At 40.9% G+C, this 15,620-nt stretch overlaps 1 protein-coding gene across 2 annotated transcripts in view; it reads right to left on the bottom strand.

The window, feature by feature from the left end:
* Nucleotides 1-15,620, bottom strand: part of NR3C2 (nuclear receptor subfamily 3 group C member 2) — a 344,327-nt gene that overhangs the window by 55,093 nt on the left and 273,614 nt on the right. For both annotated transcript variants that reach the window (XM_045993274.1, XM_045993266.1), the window contains exon 6: nucleotides 14,565-14,709. In XM_045993274.1, coding sequence (XP_045849230.1) covers nucleotides 14,565-14,709 — 145 coding nt within the window. The remainder of the gene's footprint in view (nucleotides 1-14,564; nucleotides 14,710-15,620) is intronic.

Genomic DNA, 15,620 nt, shown 5'->3' with positions numbered 1-15,620 from the left:
AAGGATGATATTCAACTCAATTAATCAATTAGAGATGAGCCACGTTGTCCTTTCTTATTATTCTGAACATCTGTCACAAAGCAGATTTTGTTCAGGACATGATGAACAACTGCATCATTCATGACTGGGCGAAGTAAGTATGATAGTACCAGGTCACTACATCAGCAGTGACATCTGTTTCCCGTAAAACATCACCAGTCAGACACATACTACACATGCACATGAGGTGGCGTGAACGCCATGCTTATTCAAAGTGTAGCCTAACTGCCCCTCATCTTCTTTATCCACATGTAGAAAATACCTAGTCAGTACAGCTGAGGAGGACAGCCGATGTTCCTAACCTTCTCCTCTACTCGGAAATTCTGTGACCTTCTGAATGTTCTCTAATCATAATAGAATGGCCATGCAGTCTTTAAGGACAAACAAATGATTCTTTGGGTTTCTGTTTTCATCCACTAGAAGAAACACACATTGAAGGCCAATGCTTCAAAAGCATTAGCCCCTGAGCACCTGGGTGGCTCAGTTGGTTAAGTATCTGACTTTGGATTTTGGCTCAGGTCATGATCGAGGACTCTTAGGATTGAGCCCAGTATCTGGCTGGCTCTGTGCTCAGTGTGGAGTTGGCTTGTCTCTCTCCTCTGCTGCTCCCCCAGCTGGCACTCTCTGTCTCTCTCTCTCAAACAAAATAAAACAAAATAAAACATTTTTTAAAAAAGTGTTAGCTTGCTGTGATCTCTTGAACAGGCAGGACCCCAGTCCCCAGCCGGGCACTGGGTCCCGCACCCTGGTAAAAGAGAGTGAGTTGAGCCCCTCCCTCACTGTACTGCTGGTCACAGAGAACTGGAGGGTGGTTCGGCAGCCAGTTGACAGCAGTGTTTTTCTGCAACAAGTATAAAGAATAGCAGTCAGGAAGGATATAAAATATAATAAAAATTAGAAAAGCAAAATCATTCCTCTGAGTAGTTTCCGGAACAGAATTTCGAAGATTTGAAGACCAAGACTGGTGGACCTTGAGTGAAAAAGTCTCCCACTTTGGGTTATGACTCCGAAGAAAAGAGCACAAGGGGTCATACTGAAGCCAAAAAGCAACTTTTTGTGTTTACTGTTTTTCTTCCCCTGCAAAGGCGCAGGAGGGCCTTACCACACCTAATTTCAAAACTAAGACAATAGTGTACAGCATGGCGGCTGGTTAATAAAACTGTACCACCTATTTGAAAGTTGGTCAGAAAGTAGATCTTAAAACCTCTCATTAGGAGAAAAAAAGTTTGTAACTATGGTGACAGATGTTAACTAGACTTACTGTGGCATCATTTTGCAATATGTGCAAATATGGAATTATCATATTGTATACCTGCAACTAATACAATGTTACATGTCAATTATGTCTCAATTTAAAAGCTAAGTTGACAATGGGTTGTAACATTTTTATTTGATAAATGAGAGATAGTGTAGGGCTGTCAAGTCACAGGGGGGAAGAGGACAGAGGAGAAAAAGAGGAAAAGAGAAAGCTAGAAAATGGAGGGAAGGAGAAAGAGTCAAGCTGAAAGGGAGGGCTGAGACCAGAAAGAAAAAATAAATGTCAGTTATGGCGGGAAGGAAGTTAGGGAAAGCAGAACTAGTGAGAAGAAAAGGGGAATGGGAAAGAAACAGCCCCTTCCATTCTGAAGTGTGAGCCCACAGTTCTTCATTCCCCATGCACAGTTTAATAGCTTCAACACTGAAATTCAGAGACTCGTCCCCTGCGCTGCGCAGGTACAATTCCTCATGCCTGGACCATAGAGCATCGTGTTCACTGTACCCATCCAAATTCTAACCCTCCTTTGGAGGCTAACACCAGTTTTAAAGCCAGATAATTCTGCCAGGCAGCTTTCTTTGCTCTTTTCAGCCCAAGGGAATCACCTTCTCTTTAAACTCCTGGAGCCCCCATCTCAAATAAAACTTATTTGTCACACTTGTCATGTGGACTCCATCCTGTTGGGCCACCACTCTTGTGTCTTGGTCTTAATTCACCAACCGCCCAACAGAATTCTGAAGGATGGAAACTGTGTCTCTCACACTGGGTTCCTTGAAACAGCCACCATGCTGCTTTGCATATTGTAAATATTCTCATCATTTATTAATGACCAGTGAAACGCAACCGTTGTTCATAATTTTTTTTTAGCTGAACAATAGGAAGACATAAATTTCACATTAGGGGAAGAAATTAGAATATTCACTTATAATACTGTCCTCCTCCCTTTTAATTGGCCTCATTTCAGTCACAGTCCTCATAGCTATAAGTTATCTTGTTGGTAAAGCAGAATCATAAACTATAGGAGGTTGGAAGAGACCCTAAGACTCTTCCATTTCCATTACTTTATAGAGGCATGGAGACATAGGGCATAATAAGAACAGCATGAAGTTCCACGGAGATCCTGGGCTCAAACCTGAGAGCCACCTCTCAGCCGCTATGCAATTGTGGATAACCCTACTGAACCTCTCTCTGCCTGAGGCTGCTGAATTATTTATAAAGCAGTGATGATAATAGTATCTGCCTGAAGACGTGACTGTCTATAAACAAGACAGCACATGTAAAACCATCAAGTAGAGAAAATGGCACATAGTAGGCTCTGTAAATGTTCTGCTGCTAGACTGAGAGCCCTTTAAGCATGAGGACCACGTTCTACTCAGGTGCGAATCTCAGATACCTTGAGAAGAGATTACGTCCTTCCTGAATGAGAGAACAGAGATCCAGACCACAAGTGAGGTTTCTCCAAAGCAAAGCAGAATAACAAGTCTGGGTTGGGTTTTATCGATCACCTTGTCTAGTGTTTCTCAAAGTGTGGTCTGGGGACTCGGGGATATCCCCAAGACCCTTTCCAGGAGTTTACAAGGTACTCCTTTTTCCAACTAGCTACCTGGTGAAACAGAAATTTCTTTTTTTCATATACTTCAGCCAAAACAACCTATCACCACAGACTAAATATGAGAAGCAGACAAGGGAATACAACAATCTTCGTTTAAGTCAGACTGAAAGGATTTACAAAAAAGCAAAAATAGTGACATTAATACTTTTGTTAACAAAGTTACTTTTCATAAAATATTTGTGCTATGCTGTTTATGCTATTTATATAATATGTACTTGTTATTTTAAAGTGAATGGTAAGACCATATTCTAAAATTTTGTTTTAATTTCTTATATGGGTAAATAAATATGAATAATACAAGCAAAAGCTCTAAAAGCACCAGCTCATCATCCATCAAATTCCCCCTCTAAAGCGCCTGATTGTACCCTATTATCCATGTAAGTGAAGATGATATAGACTGAATGTTTGTGTCCTCCAAATTTCATATGAAGAAATCCTAACCCCCAAGGTGATAACAATGGGAGGTGAGGCTTTGGGGAGTAAATAGGTTAACATGAGCACAGCCCCCATGATGGGATTTATAAAAGCAGTAGCAGCAGAGACACCAGAGCTTTCTGTCTTCCCCATATGAGGACATAGTGAGAAGGCAGCTGCCTATAAGTCAGGAAGAGGGCCCTCCTGGAACACAACCATACAGGTACCCTGATGTCCGATCTTCAGCCTCCAGAACTGTGAGGAATGAATGTCTGCTGTCTAAGCCACCCAGCCTGTGGTATTTTGTTATAGAAGCCCAAGGTGACAAAGACAGAGAGTGATATCATACCTGCAGCAAAAAAGAAATTAGGAGTTTATAAACTCCTAGTTCCATTGATTCTACCGAGGCAGTGGTTTTCTCAAGGTGGAGGAGCACAGGTGAGGGGCTATTAGACAAAGGATGCCACATCTGTAAATATGGACCCTGACTGGCGCAGTATTCCTACTGCAGAGACAAAGAAGAGCTTTTTTTTTTTTTTTAAAGAAGATTTATTTTGAGAGAGAATGAGAGCACATGTGCAAGCATGGGGGCCAGGAAGGGTGAAGCAGAGGGAGAGGTAAGCTGAGAATCTTAAGCAGACTCTGCAGAGCCCAACACGGGGCTGGATTCCAGGACCCTGAGATCATGACCCAAGAGTTGGAGGCTTAACCACCTGAGCTACCCAGGCATACCACAGATGAACTTTAATAAGTAGGAGGAAGGTCACCAAATATTGCCGCTTCCCCCCCTTTCCCTTCTCTACTTATTTCTTTCAGAAAAGTATCAATGCCAGAACCAACTGCCACCCCCCACTCAAAAATTAACCTCTTCAGGGCCCTCCAGATACACAAATCTATTATTTTGCTTAGGTTTCATGGGTGGAAGTGAGGGATTGAAACCCAAATCATCTCTCATGTATGATACAGTAAAAATGGATAGTCATGTGGTTTTGGTTCTAGAAGTGTCTAGAGATGAAAGTTCACTGAATAGTTTATATATCCAGACACATTCAAGTATGTTCTCCTCCTTCACTCTGGAGAAGGATGATCAAAGACAGCATCTATGTGTCTGCGATGACCTGTGTCAAGGGAGGAAGCCTAGCATTCTCCTCAATTTTGTAACTAACTTACACATTCCTCAGCACCTGCCCCAATCTTACAATGTAATCACTGCATCGAAATTAATTTTTCTCTGTTTATCCATTATTTAAAAAAAAAGAAATTCATCACAGTGATTTTATTTTGTATTGAAAGGAAGAGTATTTTTAGCCCAAGAGACCAAAGTCTTTGGACATGTTGACTGAAATACAAAGCAACACATTAATATTAGCCACACTAAGCCTTTTACAGATAACATGTGACCTTAAACTTGTTTTGACTTTTAATCAAAATAAAAAATAGCTCCCTCTAGTTATTCAGAATAAAGCTTGGACATTTTTCTTGCATCATTACTACTCAGTGCAATTTTGGGGCATCTGGGGGTTTCAGCTGGTTAAGCATCTGATTTTTGATTTTGGCTCAGATCACTATCTCAGGGTCATGAGATTGAGCCCTTTGTGGGTCTCCACAATTGGTGTGGAATCTGCTTGAAGATTCTCTTTCCCTCTCCCTCTGCTCCTCCCCCTCTTCAGGTTCTCCCTCTCTCTCTCAAATAAATAAATAAATCTTAAAGAAAAAAAAAAAAAAAGACAGCCAGTGTCTTTCTTCAACAGAAAAAAAACAAAACAAGAGCAAAACCAGAAAAATCCCCGAAACCCAACCCCCCAACCTCCTTCCCCTAAAAAACTACTCTGTGCAACCTCTATAAAGTTCTACAGAGCTTAAACAGTGCATTCCATTTACAGTCTGCTTTTTGTTTCGATTTCATACTATACTGGCAATTACCTGGCTTCATTAACTACTTAGGAAATTTCTCAAGTATGCTACAAGATGCAACATGTAAGAAATATTAACATATAGCAGTGTTCCTGAAGGAAAATTTGAAAGAATGCTATAAAAAATGAATCTTTTTCATGAAGTTCACATGCTGTGCCCTAAAAGCATTGTAGAGTAAACCCATATCAGGAATCTAGCATCTGACATGTGTACTAGAAAGAGCACTCATTAACAGACCCCCAAAAAGCCACTGAGTGCCAATATGTACAAAGTATTTTGCTTCCTGTGCTTCCTGAGTACAGCTGGAGTGAAAATGTATATAAAACATAAAAAGCTGCAGACAGTTGATACAGAAAAAAGTAATATAGAAAAGAAAGTTTTGGGGGCAAAAAGTCCGTCTTGATTTTGAAGATAATAGAGGCACCAGAGAGGAGGAGTCCTTCGGGTTCGGTGAGGGAGGGGAAAGGAAAATGTCAGGGGCAAAGGCACAGCAGTGGGAAGACAGGACTAAGGGAAGAGAAAGGTTAATTTGGCTTGTGCAGAGTCTATGCAGAGAAGCAGCAGGAAATAATGCTGAAAACAGTATTTTAAAATTAATTAGTTCATCAAGCACTTACTAATGCCAGACAGTATTATAGGTGCTGGGTCTGTGAAGATAAACCAGACAGGCCAGGTTCCTACCCTCTCTGAGCCTACGTTACAGTGGCAGGAGACCTACTACAAAGAACATAAACATGCAATATGACGGGGAGGGACTGAGCAGATGGGTCTCTCTAGATCTGGCGGTCAGGCTTCTGAACGAGGAATAATTCCAGCTGAGACAAGAAGGGGAGAAAGGACCACCCTCCTGCACAGAACAAATAGCAGGTAGAAAGGGTCTGAGAAAAGGATGAGCTTAGATCCTTCAAAGCACCGTAAGGAGGTCAACATGGCTAACCAAAGGAGCTCATAAATCTTCTGAGGGAATCTGAACTGCACCTTATTATTTCAAACACTACTTTGTCGTGGTCGTACACCAGGATGATGGTATGTTCCCTGAGCTACGGTCCTCGGAGACACAGCAGGTGGGACTTCTTCACCTTGCTACCCCCACTTCTGCTCTCCCACCCACACGGGACCCGTGTCTTCTCCCTGTTGTGTTCCCAGTGCCTAGAACAGTGCTTGGTTTACTGAAGTTGCTCAAGAAGCATTTGTTGAGTGAACGGACTGGATAAATATCACTTACCGCCTTGTCCAAAGAACAGTCCAAAATGAGAAGGCTGGGTTTGGTGAAGAAGGAGACGGGTCGAGGAATGAGTTAGAAGGTTTACCTGCAGTCCTGGTCTTAATACTCCTCTCTTCAGTGTTCTTGCCTTCCTCAGGTAGGGCAGTGCCTGACCCCTGTGTGCTCATTTCGAAAACTTCCCTTAATGTGAGCGGGAACCCAGAAGCAGCACCCACAGCCAAGTTACCCATTTATTTAAGACCTTCCCTCCTCTCAAACCTTTTGCCAGAAATGTCTAGAAGTAACTTTTTGCTCTGATTCTACTTCTTATCACTATGCTAGCTGATTAAAGGGAAGAAATATTGTTTTCAAAGAATGGGAGAAAAAAGAAGAGAAGAAATACCTCTCGTTTGGAGTTCTGCACCTACCTTTCCTCTGCTTCCCTATGTGACTGAGTGCTTATTTCTCTTTTGGAGCTTATAAAATCTCCTCAGGTTTCATTGTAGCTTTGCTTACAGTTCCCTCTGCCTTCAGGTAGCAAGAGGTCTTCCACACCCTACCTTTGTGCAACAGAAAAAAGGCCATTCTGCAATGTTTCTGCCACTTGCAGGCAAGGATTGACCATTTTCTAATTGGTGACATTGTTTTTCTTCATTCATGAGTGTTGAACTCCATAGTCTAGAGGGGTTGGGCATGAGGGAAAAGGGCCAGGTGCAAACAGCACGCAGCAGTGGGAACCATGGGGAGAGGGGCAGCATAAGCACCCTCTAAAGGGGGAGCTGTGGCTCCTGTCCGATTCACAAATGGCCACACCATTCTGCTGCAGACTCTGGCTTTCTCGCTGGTAGGACCCGGTTTCCACAGGGTCCAATGGAAGCATAAGGCACGGAAGGGGGACTTTTTGTTCTTTCAGTTTATCTCTTCATACTGACCCAGAGGAAAAAACAGAAGAAATCTCAGAAGACAGGAGGTATGAGTAGGTATGTGTGTGTGTGTGTGTGTGTGCATGCGTGTGTGTGTGTAAGACACAGAGAGAGACAGAAAGAGATGGAGAGGGAGGGAGGAAGGAGGGGGAGCAGAAGGAGGAGAAGGGAAGGCGGTGGGAAAGGTTGGAGGTCAGATACTGGAAACTACACAGAACAGTGTCCCAGTGAGCAGAGGGGAAGTAAGAATTCCTGGAAGCCACAGAGAGGGAAGAGAAGAGGGGAAGAGCAACTGGGGATAGAGAAGAAAAGTAAATGAAGCCAGGGAAGGGGAAGCTGACCCAGGCTCATCCTACTTCCGTGGCTCCTCTCATCAGAACTCCTGTCCCCCACCATCACTGGCTCTCACCCTGCTGGAACGAGGGTCCAGGCACAGAAGTCACCTCTGTAGTACTAACCATGTGGCCTTAGGAGGGGTGGGGGAGGCCTGCCATCTCCTAACTCCATCCACTCCTGGCCTTCGTGGGGATACCCTGATCCCAGCTGGCACAACAGTGACACGGCCTTGGTATACACAGCCCAAGTATGAGCCAGGCCACTCAGAGCTTTAGGACCTTAAGTGAAAAGGGAACGTGAGGGCACTGTGGCCTGGGGAGGGCCTCTCATTAAGGACAACTGGACCATGGCAGCACAGTGATCCCCTACTGGGGCTACAAGGACAGACAGCACTCCATGAAACAGGAAATGAGCGCTGAATCTATACTTCCCTCCTGGTGCTGCCATCACAGAGTCAATGGCCGGGAGGAGGGGTTCACCTTCCACCACTAAGAAGCTGAGGTTAAGGAGTCCAGGTCCGGGGCAGACACACTGAGAGCACTCACTCAGAGGGGCTCAGAAAGTGGCTCCAAGATTTAAACTCTTCCTCCTACCATCTCTGAACCAAAAATATAAATAAATAAAATTAAGGTTCAGGAACCACAAAGGCAGTGCAAGATCATTCAAGAACCATTTTTTGTTGGGCTACCACTTGGTACAATATAAACATGCTTTTAAATATACTTTTGATTCTAAAATATTGGCCAAGACTTAAAAGAGAGTAGTAACACTGAACCTGCCTTTCAGAAATTAAAAAAAAAAAAAAAAAAATGGAAGAAATTTCATTACAGGCTTAAATGGCAGTTTTAATATGTGTACTGAATTGATAAGAAATTTGAATACTTGCAGCGATCTGTAGCAATATATGATAAGCTGTTTCAAGGTACAATTGAATAATTAATCATTTAATACATATTTGAAAAGTTTCACATTTATAATAAGAAAAGTTCTATGCTAATTTAAAGTATTAACTCATATCTTCACCCCAATGTTTAATAAAAAAAGATGGGAAAGAATGTTTTCCTTAATTATTCCCTGCTCCCCACCTTTCCTCCAAACTCCAATAAAGCCAGTACACAGCATAAGGATAAGATCTCTGGGAACTCTCAGATCTGTTTCACAGGAGAAGGCAAACACAAAGAATCAACTATTGAAGTTTTGGTCACGGTTTTAAATATAGCAAAGCTTTTGCATCCCCTATCACACTTCTTTATCATAAACGTCATCCTCATAATTAGCAATGATAACTTCGAAAGCGTCTTCTAGCCTAATTGATTGTTTGCTTCATTTGGTGAATAATTCATTCATTCGGCAAATATTTAGAGTTCCTCCTTTGCCTTGGACACCATGCCAGGTGCTGGAAATTAAAAACTGATTGCGACAGAGCTCGTGATTTCAACAAAGAGGTACCAGGGAATCAAAGTAGGGATACAGACACCCAAGAACTGTGGGTGCAGGTGAGAGGTGGCCTGAGCCTGTGGAGGTTGGTGGGAGAGCAAGGGAGGATCCCACGAGAGCGGATCTACCTGCCGCCAGACAGTGTATGTTACTTCCTTGTACCCTTGGAAGGGTACTTGCTGAGGGAAAGTTCAGGGACACGTTGAGCAGACAAGAATGTGAAAGGTGTTGGGAGGCAAACGGAAGGCGTGCTTCCCGCTTTCCAGTTCACCACTCGCTGGGCTCACATGGCTTTTAATGCTGGTAGCCATACTTTCTTTCTGGAAACCCTCTCTTTCCTTGGGATCTCTCCTGTCTTGTGTCCTTTACCGCTTCTAAAGTGAGCTCAGAATTTGTATCTTCAGCTGGACCTCTCTCTAAGCTTCAGGTATGGATAATAACAGCTTATTTACTATCTTTCCTTGAATAATATTTGAAAGGCAATTCAATTTTATGTTTAAGACTGGCCTCACACTATCCCTTCCTCTTCCCTTCTGAACTCTGGTCCTCTACCTTTGCTCCCTTTTCCCAGGCAGTGACACCATATCCTACCTGGCACTTAAGGCAGAGGCCTGGAAGTCTTCCTAGACACCCAGTTCTCCTCCCCCTCCATTCTCTACCTGAATCTGACCACCAGCAATTCCTGTAGATTTCACCTTTCAACATCTTGGCATTTCTCTCCATGTCCCATCACTACACAGCTCTGCATGGAGTTCCTTCCTGCCGCTGGGTCTGCACATGCTGGGCCGTCAGCCTCCATCAGCGTCCCTCCTCCTGTACTCCCTCCACCTGGGTGACACTAGTTTAAGCAATACCAAGGAAGCTTTCCCGACTAGAGCAATACCTCCCATTAACTGCCCCCAAAGTGCTTGCCCTTTTAATACTTACAATCATAATTTTCAGATCCTCTGATCAAGATCTGTCTCCCTGATTAGACCGTATGTTCCATGAGCCAGGGACTGTCTATACATTTCCCCCCTATTCTGAAGGTATTGTTCAGAATGCTGGCAACAGTTAGCAAATATTCCTTCAATAAATGCAGGACGAAGCATGCATGTGCATGCAGACCCTAGCTGCAGGCCATCCTCTTTAACTTGGTAGTTTCCCTAATAGATACAGGGTCTGTGATATCCGATAACAGAGGTACTGATCAAGTTCTTTTTGTCGGTGTGATTTGATCAAAAGGCTTTATATCATTTCCAAATGTTTTCTGGAAGTAGGTTCTCTTCTTTCTCAACTTTGAAAAACAAGCTCTGCCCTATTCTTTCTACTTGAGAGAAACCTACAGAACTCTAGGGTGAGGTTAAGGTCAAAGGTTTAAGAACAAGATAAAACTTTCATTCTAATAATTATATAATATATAATATCATAACATTTAACTATTTATAACATTAGAAAGCCATTATTGGGTTTCCGCTTTATCTGTATTAGTATTTTTTACAATAGGAAAATGTACACGAAGTGTATATGGCCTTTTCTATCTTTGGTTTCTTATTTATTTCCCAAACCTTTCAATCACGTTAATTTAGGCTTCAAATATAAGCTGCTTTCTCCTAAATCTCATTTGTTAAAAAGGATTCTAACAATTTTGTACTGTTTCGAGAATGCATATACTAAGGATATGGATATGTGCATACAATTAAGAACTAATAGAGTACACTGAAAGCATAGGCAACAAAAGAAAAAAATAAACTGCACTTCATTAAAATCAAAAACTCTAATTTTAAATGCCTCAAGGAACACTATCAAGAGTGAAAAGACAGTACACAGAATGGGAAAAGTATACAAAACACATCTCTGATAAGGGTTTAATATCCAGAGTATATAAAGAACTCCTACAACTGCAGAACAAAAAGACAAACAATCCAATTAAAAATGATCAAAGGACTTGAACAGACATTTCTCTGAAGAAGATCTACAAATGGCCAATAAGCTCGTGAATGGAGGCCCCCAACATCTTTAGTTATTAGGGAAATGCAAATCAAAACCACAATGAGAAAGGACTTCACAGCTCCTAAGAGATAAATCAGAGAAAGACAGATGCTGTATGATACCACTTGCATGTGGAATTTCAAAAAGGCTAACTGGTAAAAACAGATTACAACAGTGGTTACTATGGGTTGAAAGGAGGGGGAAGGAGAGGTGTGGTTTTAAGGGTACAAACTAGCAACGAGTAGACAAGTTCGGCAGATTAATATACAAGATAGGGAATGTATGAAATATTTTATTATAACTGTCAACCTTGCTAATGGACTAGATCTTAATTACTCTTACCAGAAGAAAGAAATGACAATCATGGGACTTGACAGAGTGCTAAGTACCAGCTACAATGGCAATCATATTACAATACATAAATATCTCAAATCAATGTGTACACCTTAAATTCACACAGTATTATATATCAAATATATTTCAAAACCAAAAAAAAAAAAAAAAGTAAAAAAGAAAAACAAAGCCATCCCCAAACATTTTTTACCTACTAGGGTAGCTATTAAAAACAAAAAACAAACAAAAAAACAAACAAAAAAACTAGGTGCTCCTGGGTGGTTCATTTGGTTAAGCATCTGACTCTTGATTTTGGCTCAGGTCAAGATCTCAGGGTGCTGGCATGGAGCCCTGTGTCTGGCTCTGAGCTTAGCGGGGAGTCTGCTTGAGAGTCTCTCTCCCCTTTTCCCTCTGGCCCTCCCCTATTTCTCTCCCTCCCTCCCTGTCAAATAAATAAATAAATCTTAAAAAAAAAAAAAAAGAAAAGAAAAGAAAAAGCCCTAAACAGAAAATAAGTGTTAGCAAGGATGTGGTGAAACTGAACTCTGGTAAGTACTGTTGCGCTGCTGGTGAGAATGTACAATAAATAACAGCACAAGTGCTGTGGAAAAGAGAATGGTGGTTCCTCAAAAGTTGAACGCAGAATTACAGTATGCTTCAGAGATTCTCCTCCTAGATATACACCAAAAAGAAATGAAAGCTGGGACTCAAACAGATATTAGCATATGAATGTTTATAGCAACATTATTTATAATAGCCAGAGGTGGAAATAACCCAAGTGTCTATTGACAGATGAATGAATAAACAAAATGTGGTCAAAGCTCTTTACTTGGTAAAGATAAATAAGGTAGTTATATTTTATAAAGTTGCAGCAAACACTGAATCCATGAATACTGAACTCTCCCTCCTAAGGGAAATAAATACTGGGTTCTCGAGAGCCACTGATCACTTTCATCGCCTGATCTATATACATAATTCTGTTGTATGTGTATTTCTGCTTAAGGGTACCTTATTAATAGATATATACCTGATTCATTAGCATTGAACTTACAGCCAACAACACTATAACTCATACCTGAAAGACTCTTATCTAAGACCTGTATTTTTTTCCCCCAAGGAATGTCAGACGTCCTGCTTTAGGAACACCAGATAGCACTTCAGCACTCTGCTGAGAGGTCACTTTAAACAGTGAAATCACCAACAAAAAGCACAAAAATGCAAAAAACATGGTACTAAATAGACCATGAAAAGGCCACTTGTTCACAGTATGAGAGCCGAAACAAAAAGGCAGAGAGTCTCAGCTGAAATGTACACACTGGGCTTCGCAAATTTATTGCTGCTCTGGGCACATCTGCGAAGGACTATGGAAATGCTGTGTGTGTTCACTCTGGTGCTACAAATAAATGTAGCCAGAAGGTCAATTCACAAATACAGAATCTGCAAACGATGAGCATTGATCCTAGGTACATACATTGGAATATCATTCTGCCATAAAATGAAATTCTGATACATGGTACAGTAAGAATGAGCCTTGAAAACCTTATGCTTCAGTGAAATAAGCCAGACACAAAAGGATACATATCATATGACTCTACTTGGTTGAATTACCTAGAATAGGCAAAGCCATGGATTAGAGGTTATCAGGTGTTTGGGGGAGGGGAGACTGTGGAGTTCTTGTTTGAGGGGTTCAAAGTTTCTGTCTGGGATGATGAACAAGTCCGGGAGATGGATGGTGGGGAAGGTTGCGCAGCAGTGTGAATGTGATTGATGCCACTGAACTGTACACTTAAAAATGGCTCAAGTGGAAAATTTTTACGTTATATGTATCTTGTGGGAGAAATTAATAGATAAACTCAATAAGACCAAACAGATCATTTAAATCTCCAGTTAAAATCAAACGGAGACATGCTGGATGGCATGGAATAGAGATTCTTGTTTACCCACACTTTTAAAACAAGGAACATGTTTTTCTTTTGGTTTATAGACCATATTTGAAAACAGGCTTCCTATTTAATAATATCAGCTGATTAATGAGGAAAACAAGTAGATGAAAATGTGCATGTCAGTTGTTTGGCCTCACTTCATGCTTTTGGTGAAAAATTATGCAGTAGAATTATTCTTTCTGACTAATTGCCGAAAGAAGAGTCACCTTGAGAACAAACAACTGATGTTCCTCATTTATATTGGAATAAAACAGTCTTTGTGTCCTACCGTACTGGGGTGAACTGGACTTTGTAGGGAAATTGCTACGGTACCATTTAGGTATCTTGGCACTATGAGTCCACTTCAAATCTTTTGCATTGCTTTTCTGTCTTTTATTATCAATCTATTTCTTATCTGCTTCCTTCCTTACTGAAAACCCATATCTTCCTATCTAGAGAGAGACATCTGTTAGAATATGGCTGTGGTTACTATCATAATTCAAATGTTCCTTTTTTATATTAGGTGTTTCTTGACCCAACAATTACAAAGAAGCACTGGTGGAAATAACCATAAATGAAATGTGCTAATGTAAACTTAACGTAGGAAGGGATTCCTGGACAAAGAAATCTCTCTTACAATTTTTTTGATCTTTTAAAATGCATCATAATACTGAAGACGTTTCACTACAGAGAGCATTTTTGGCTTTTTTTTTTTTTTTACGATTTCAAAGAATGGTAATTATGAGTGTCATGAAAACACATTGAGCAGCTGTATACTGTTAACAATAGAACCACTATATGAATGCGTGCTAAAACTGGCACTTCATACATTCCCACTTCCTAGAAACTAGAGAGTCTTCTCAAATGGAGTAGATACCAGAAGAGACCGTTTTCTATTAATCGTGGCGTTGTACCAGTGAAGTTTTTAGAGCCAACTGGATCATCTTTCTTTTGGGACAATTCCCACATACTATTATATGAGATCTATATATACTGATTTATATATACTCAGACATGTGCGTGGTAATTCTGCAAAAAGGAATTTTTAAATCCTTAAATGATAGGATTTTTTTCCTCTTAAAAATGCCATGTGTCAGTGGATTCTTTCACAAATATACATATGATTTATATTTAGAAATCATAAAAAAAGCATAACAAATAACTCTGCAGTTTATTTTATGAAGGCTAATTAATAGGTACTTACTCATTAAAGACTAGGTCTGGCGCAAAATAGAGAAATTGGCTGTTTGTATGTTTGTACGATCTCCAGCTCAAGGCAAATGATGATAGACACATCCAAGAATACTGGATTAGGGTAATTTGGTCCTCAAGAGGCAGGTTTCTAAATCCTGAAGAACAGAACAATTAATCACAGAAATACACTTAGCATTTAAGTACATTCCAGGAAGAAGCTTCTTAAGGCAACCCTAAACAGTCACCTGTCTCTAACAGACTCAATTTAGTTCAATAGTCATTTAAGGAGCACCCACCCTGGGCACAGCCCTATTCAACATTTCATTCTAAATGCACCTTAAATTTTCAATGAGGGTGAACTGCCAGGACAAATAAAACCAGGGAGCTCAGGCAATTTCATTGTGGGTAACGTCTAAAACCCTTGGTTAGACTGGAGGAATTTATATTAACCTGTAAAACTTGCTTCATTCTACTCACAATAATATTAAACTAAAGAATATTTTAATAATTGTTAACTCCTGCATATCCGCTATCATGGTGGAAGATTTTAATTTTCATGAATTTGGGGTGGTTGAAAAACTATCATTCCTTGTTCCTTTTCTTCTGGGGGTAATACCAGACTCTGATAAAGTTGTGGAGTAGAGTGAGTGTCCTTGGCACCTGTCCTGCCCTCTCCACAGTCTGGTGTGGGCCTCTGATAGCTCTTCTTTTGTTCCTTTTCTCATCGCCTGTATTCCCAGGGGCACCATGGTATTCTTCCATTTGCAGAGTTTTGCCTGGGCAAGCTCCTCTTCAAAGGAACAACTATCGGAGCCTTCCCCAGTCTTTTCTCTTAGGGCCCTGGCTGACCACAGGTAATCCAAGAAACTGCTGCGATTATTGGGCCGGGACAGTGGGATAGCCATTCTAAGTGATGTTTCTGTAGGTTAATAGGGGCCTTATTAATAAAATTCTAGAGCATAAAAAATGACTAAAGTAGGAATTTCAAGGACAGTTTAAAGGGTGCTGGAGGTAAGATGACGTTTTCAGAAATGAAGAATCTTTCAGGGTCTCATACCACTTTCTC

This window comes from Meles meles, chromosome 2 (genome assembly GCF_922984935.1).
Source record: "Meles meles chromosome 2, mMelMel3.1 paternal haplotype, whole genome shotgun sequence".
Taxonomy (NCBI): domain Eukaryota; kingdom Metazoa; phylum Chordata; class Mammalia; order Carnivora; family Mustelidae; genus Meles; species Meles meles.
This window is presented reverse-complemented; position numbering and strand designations above follow the sequence as displayed.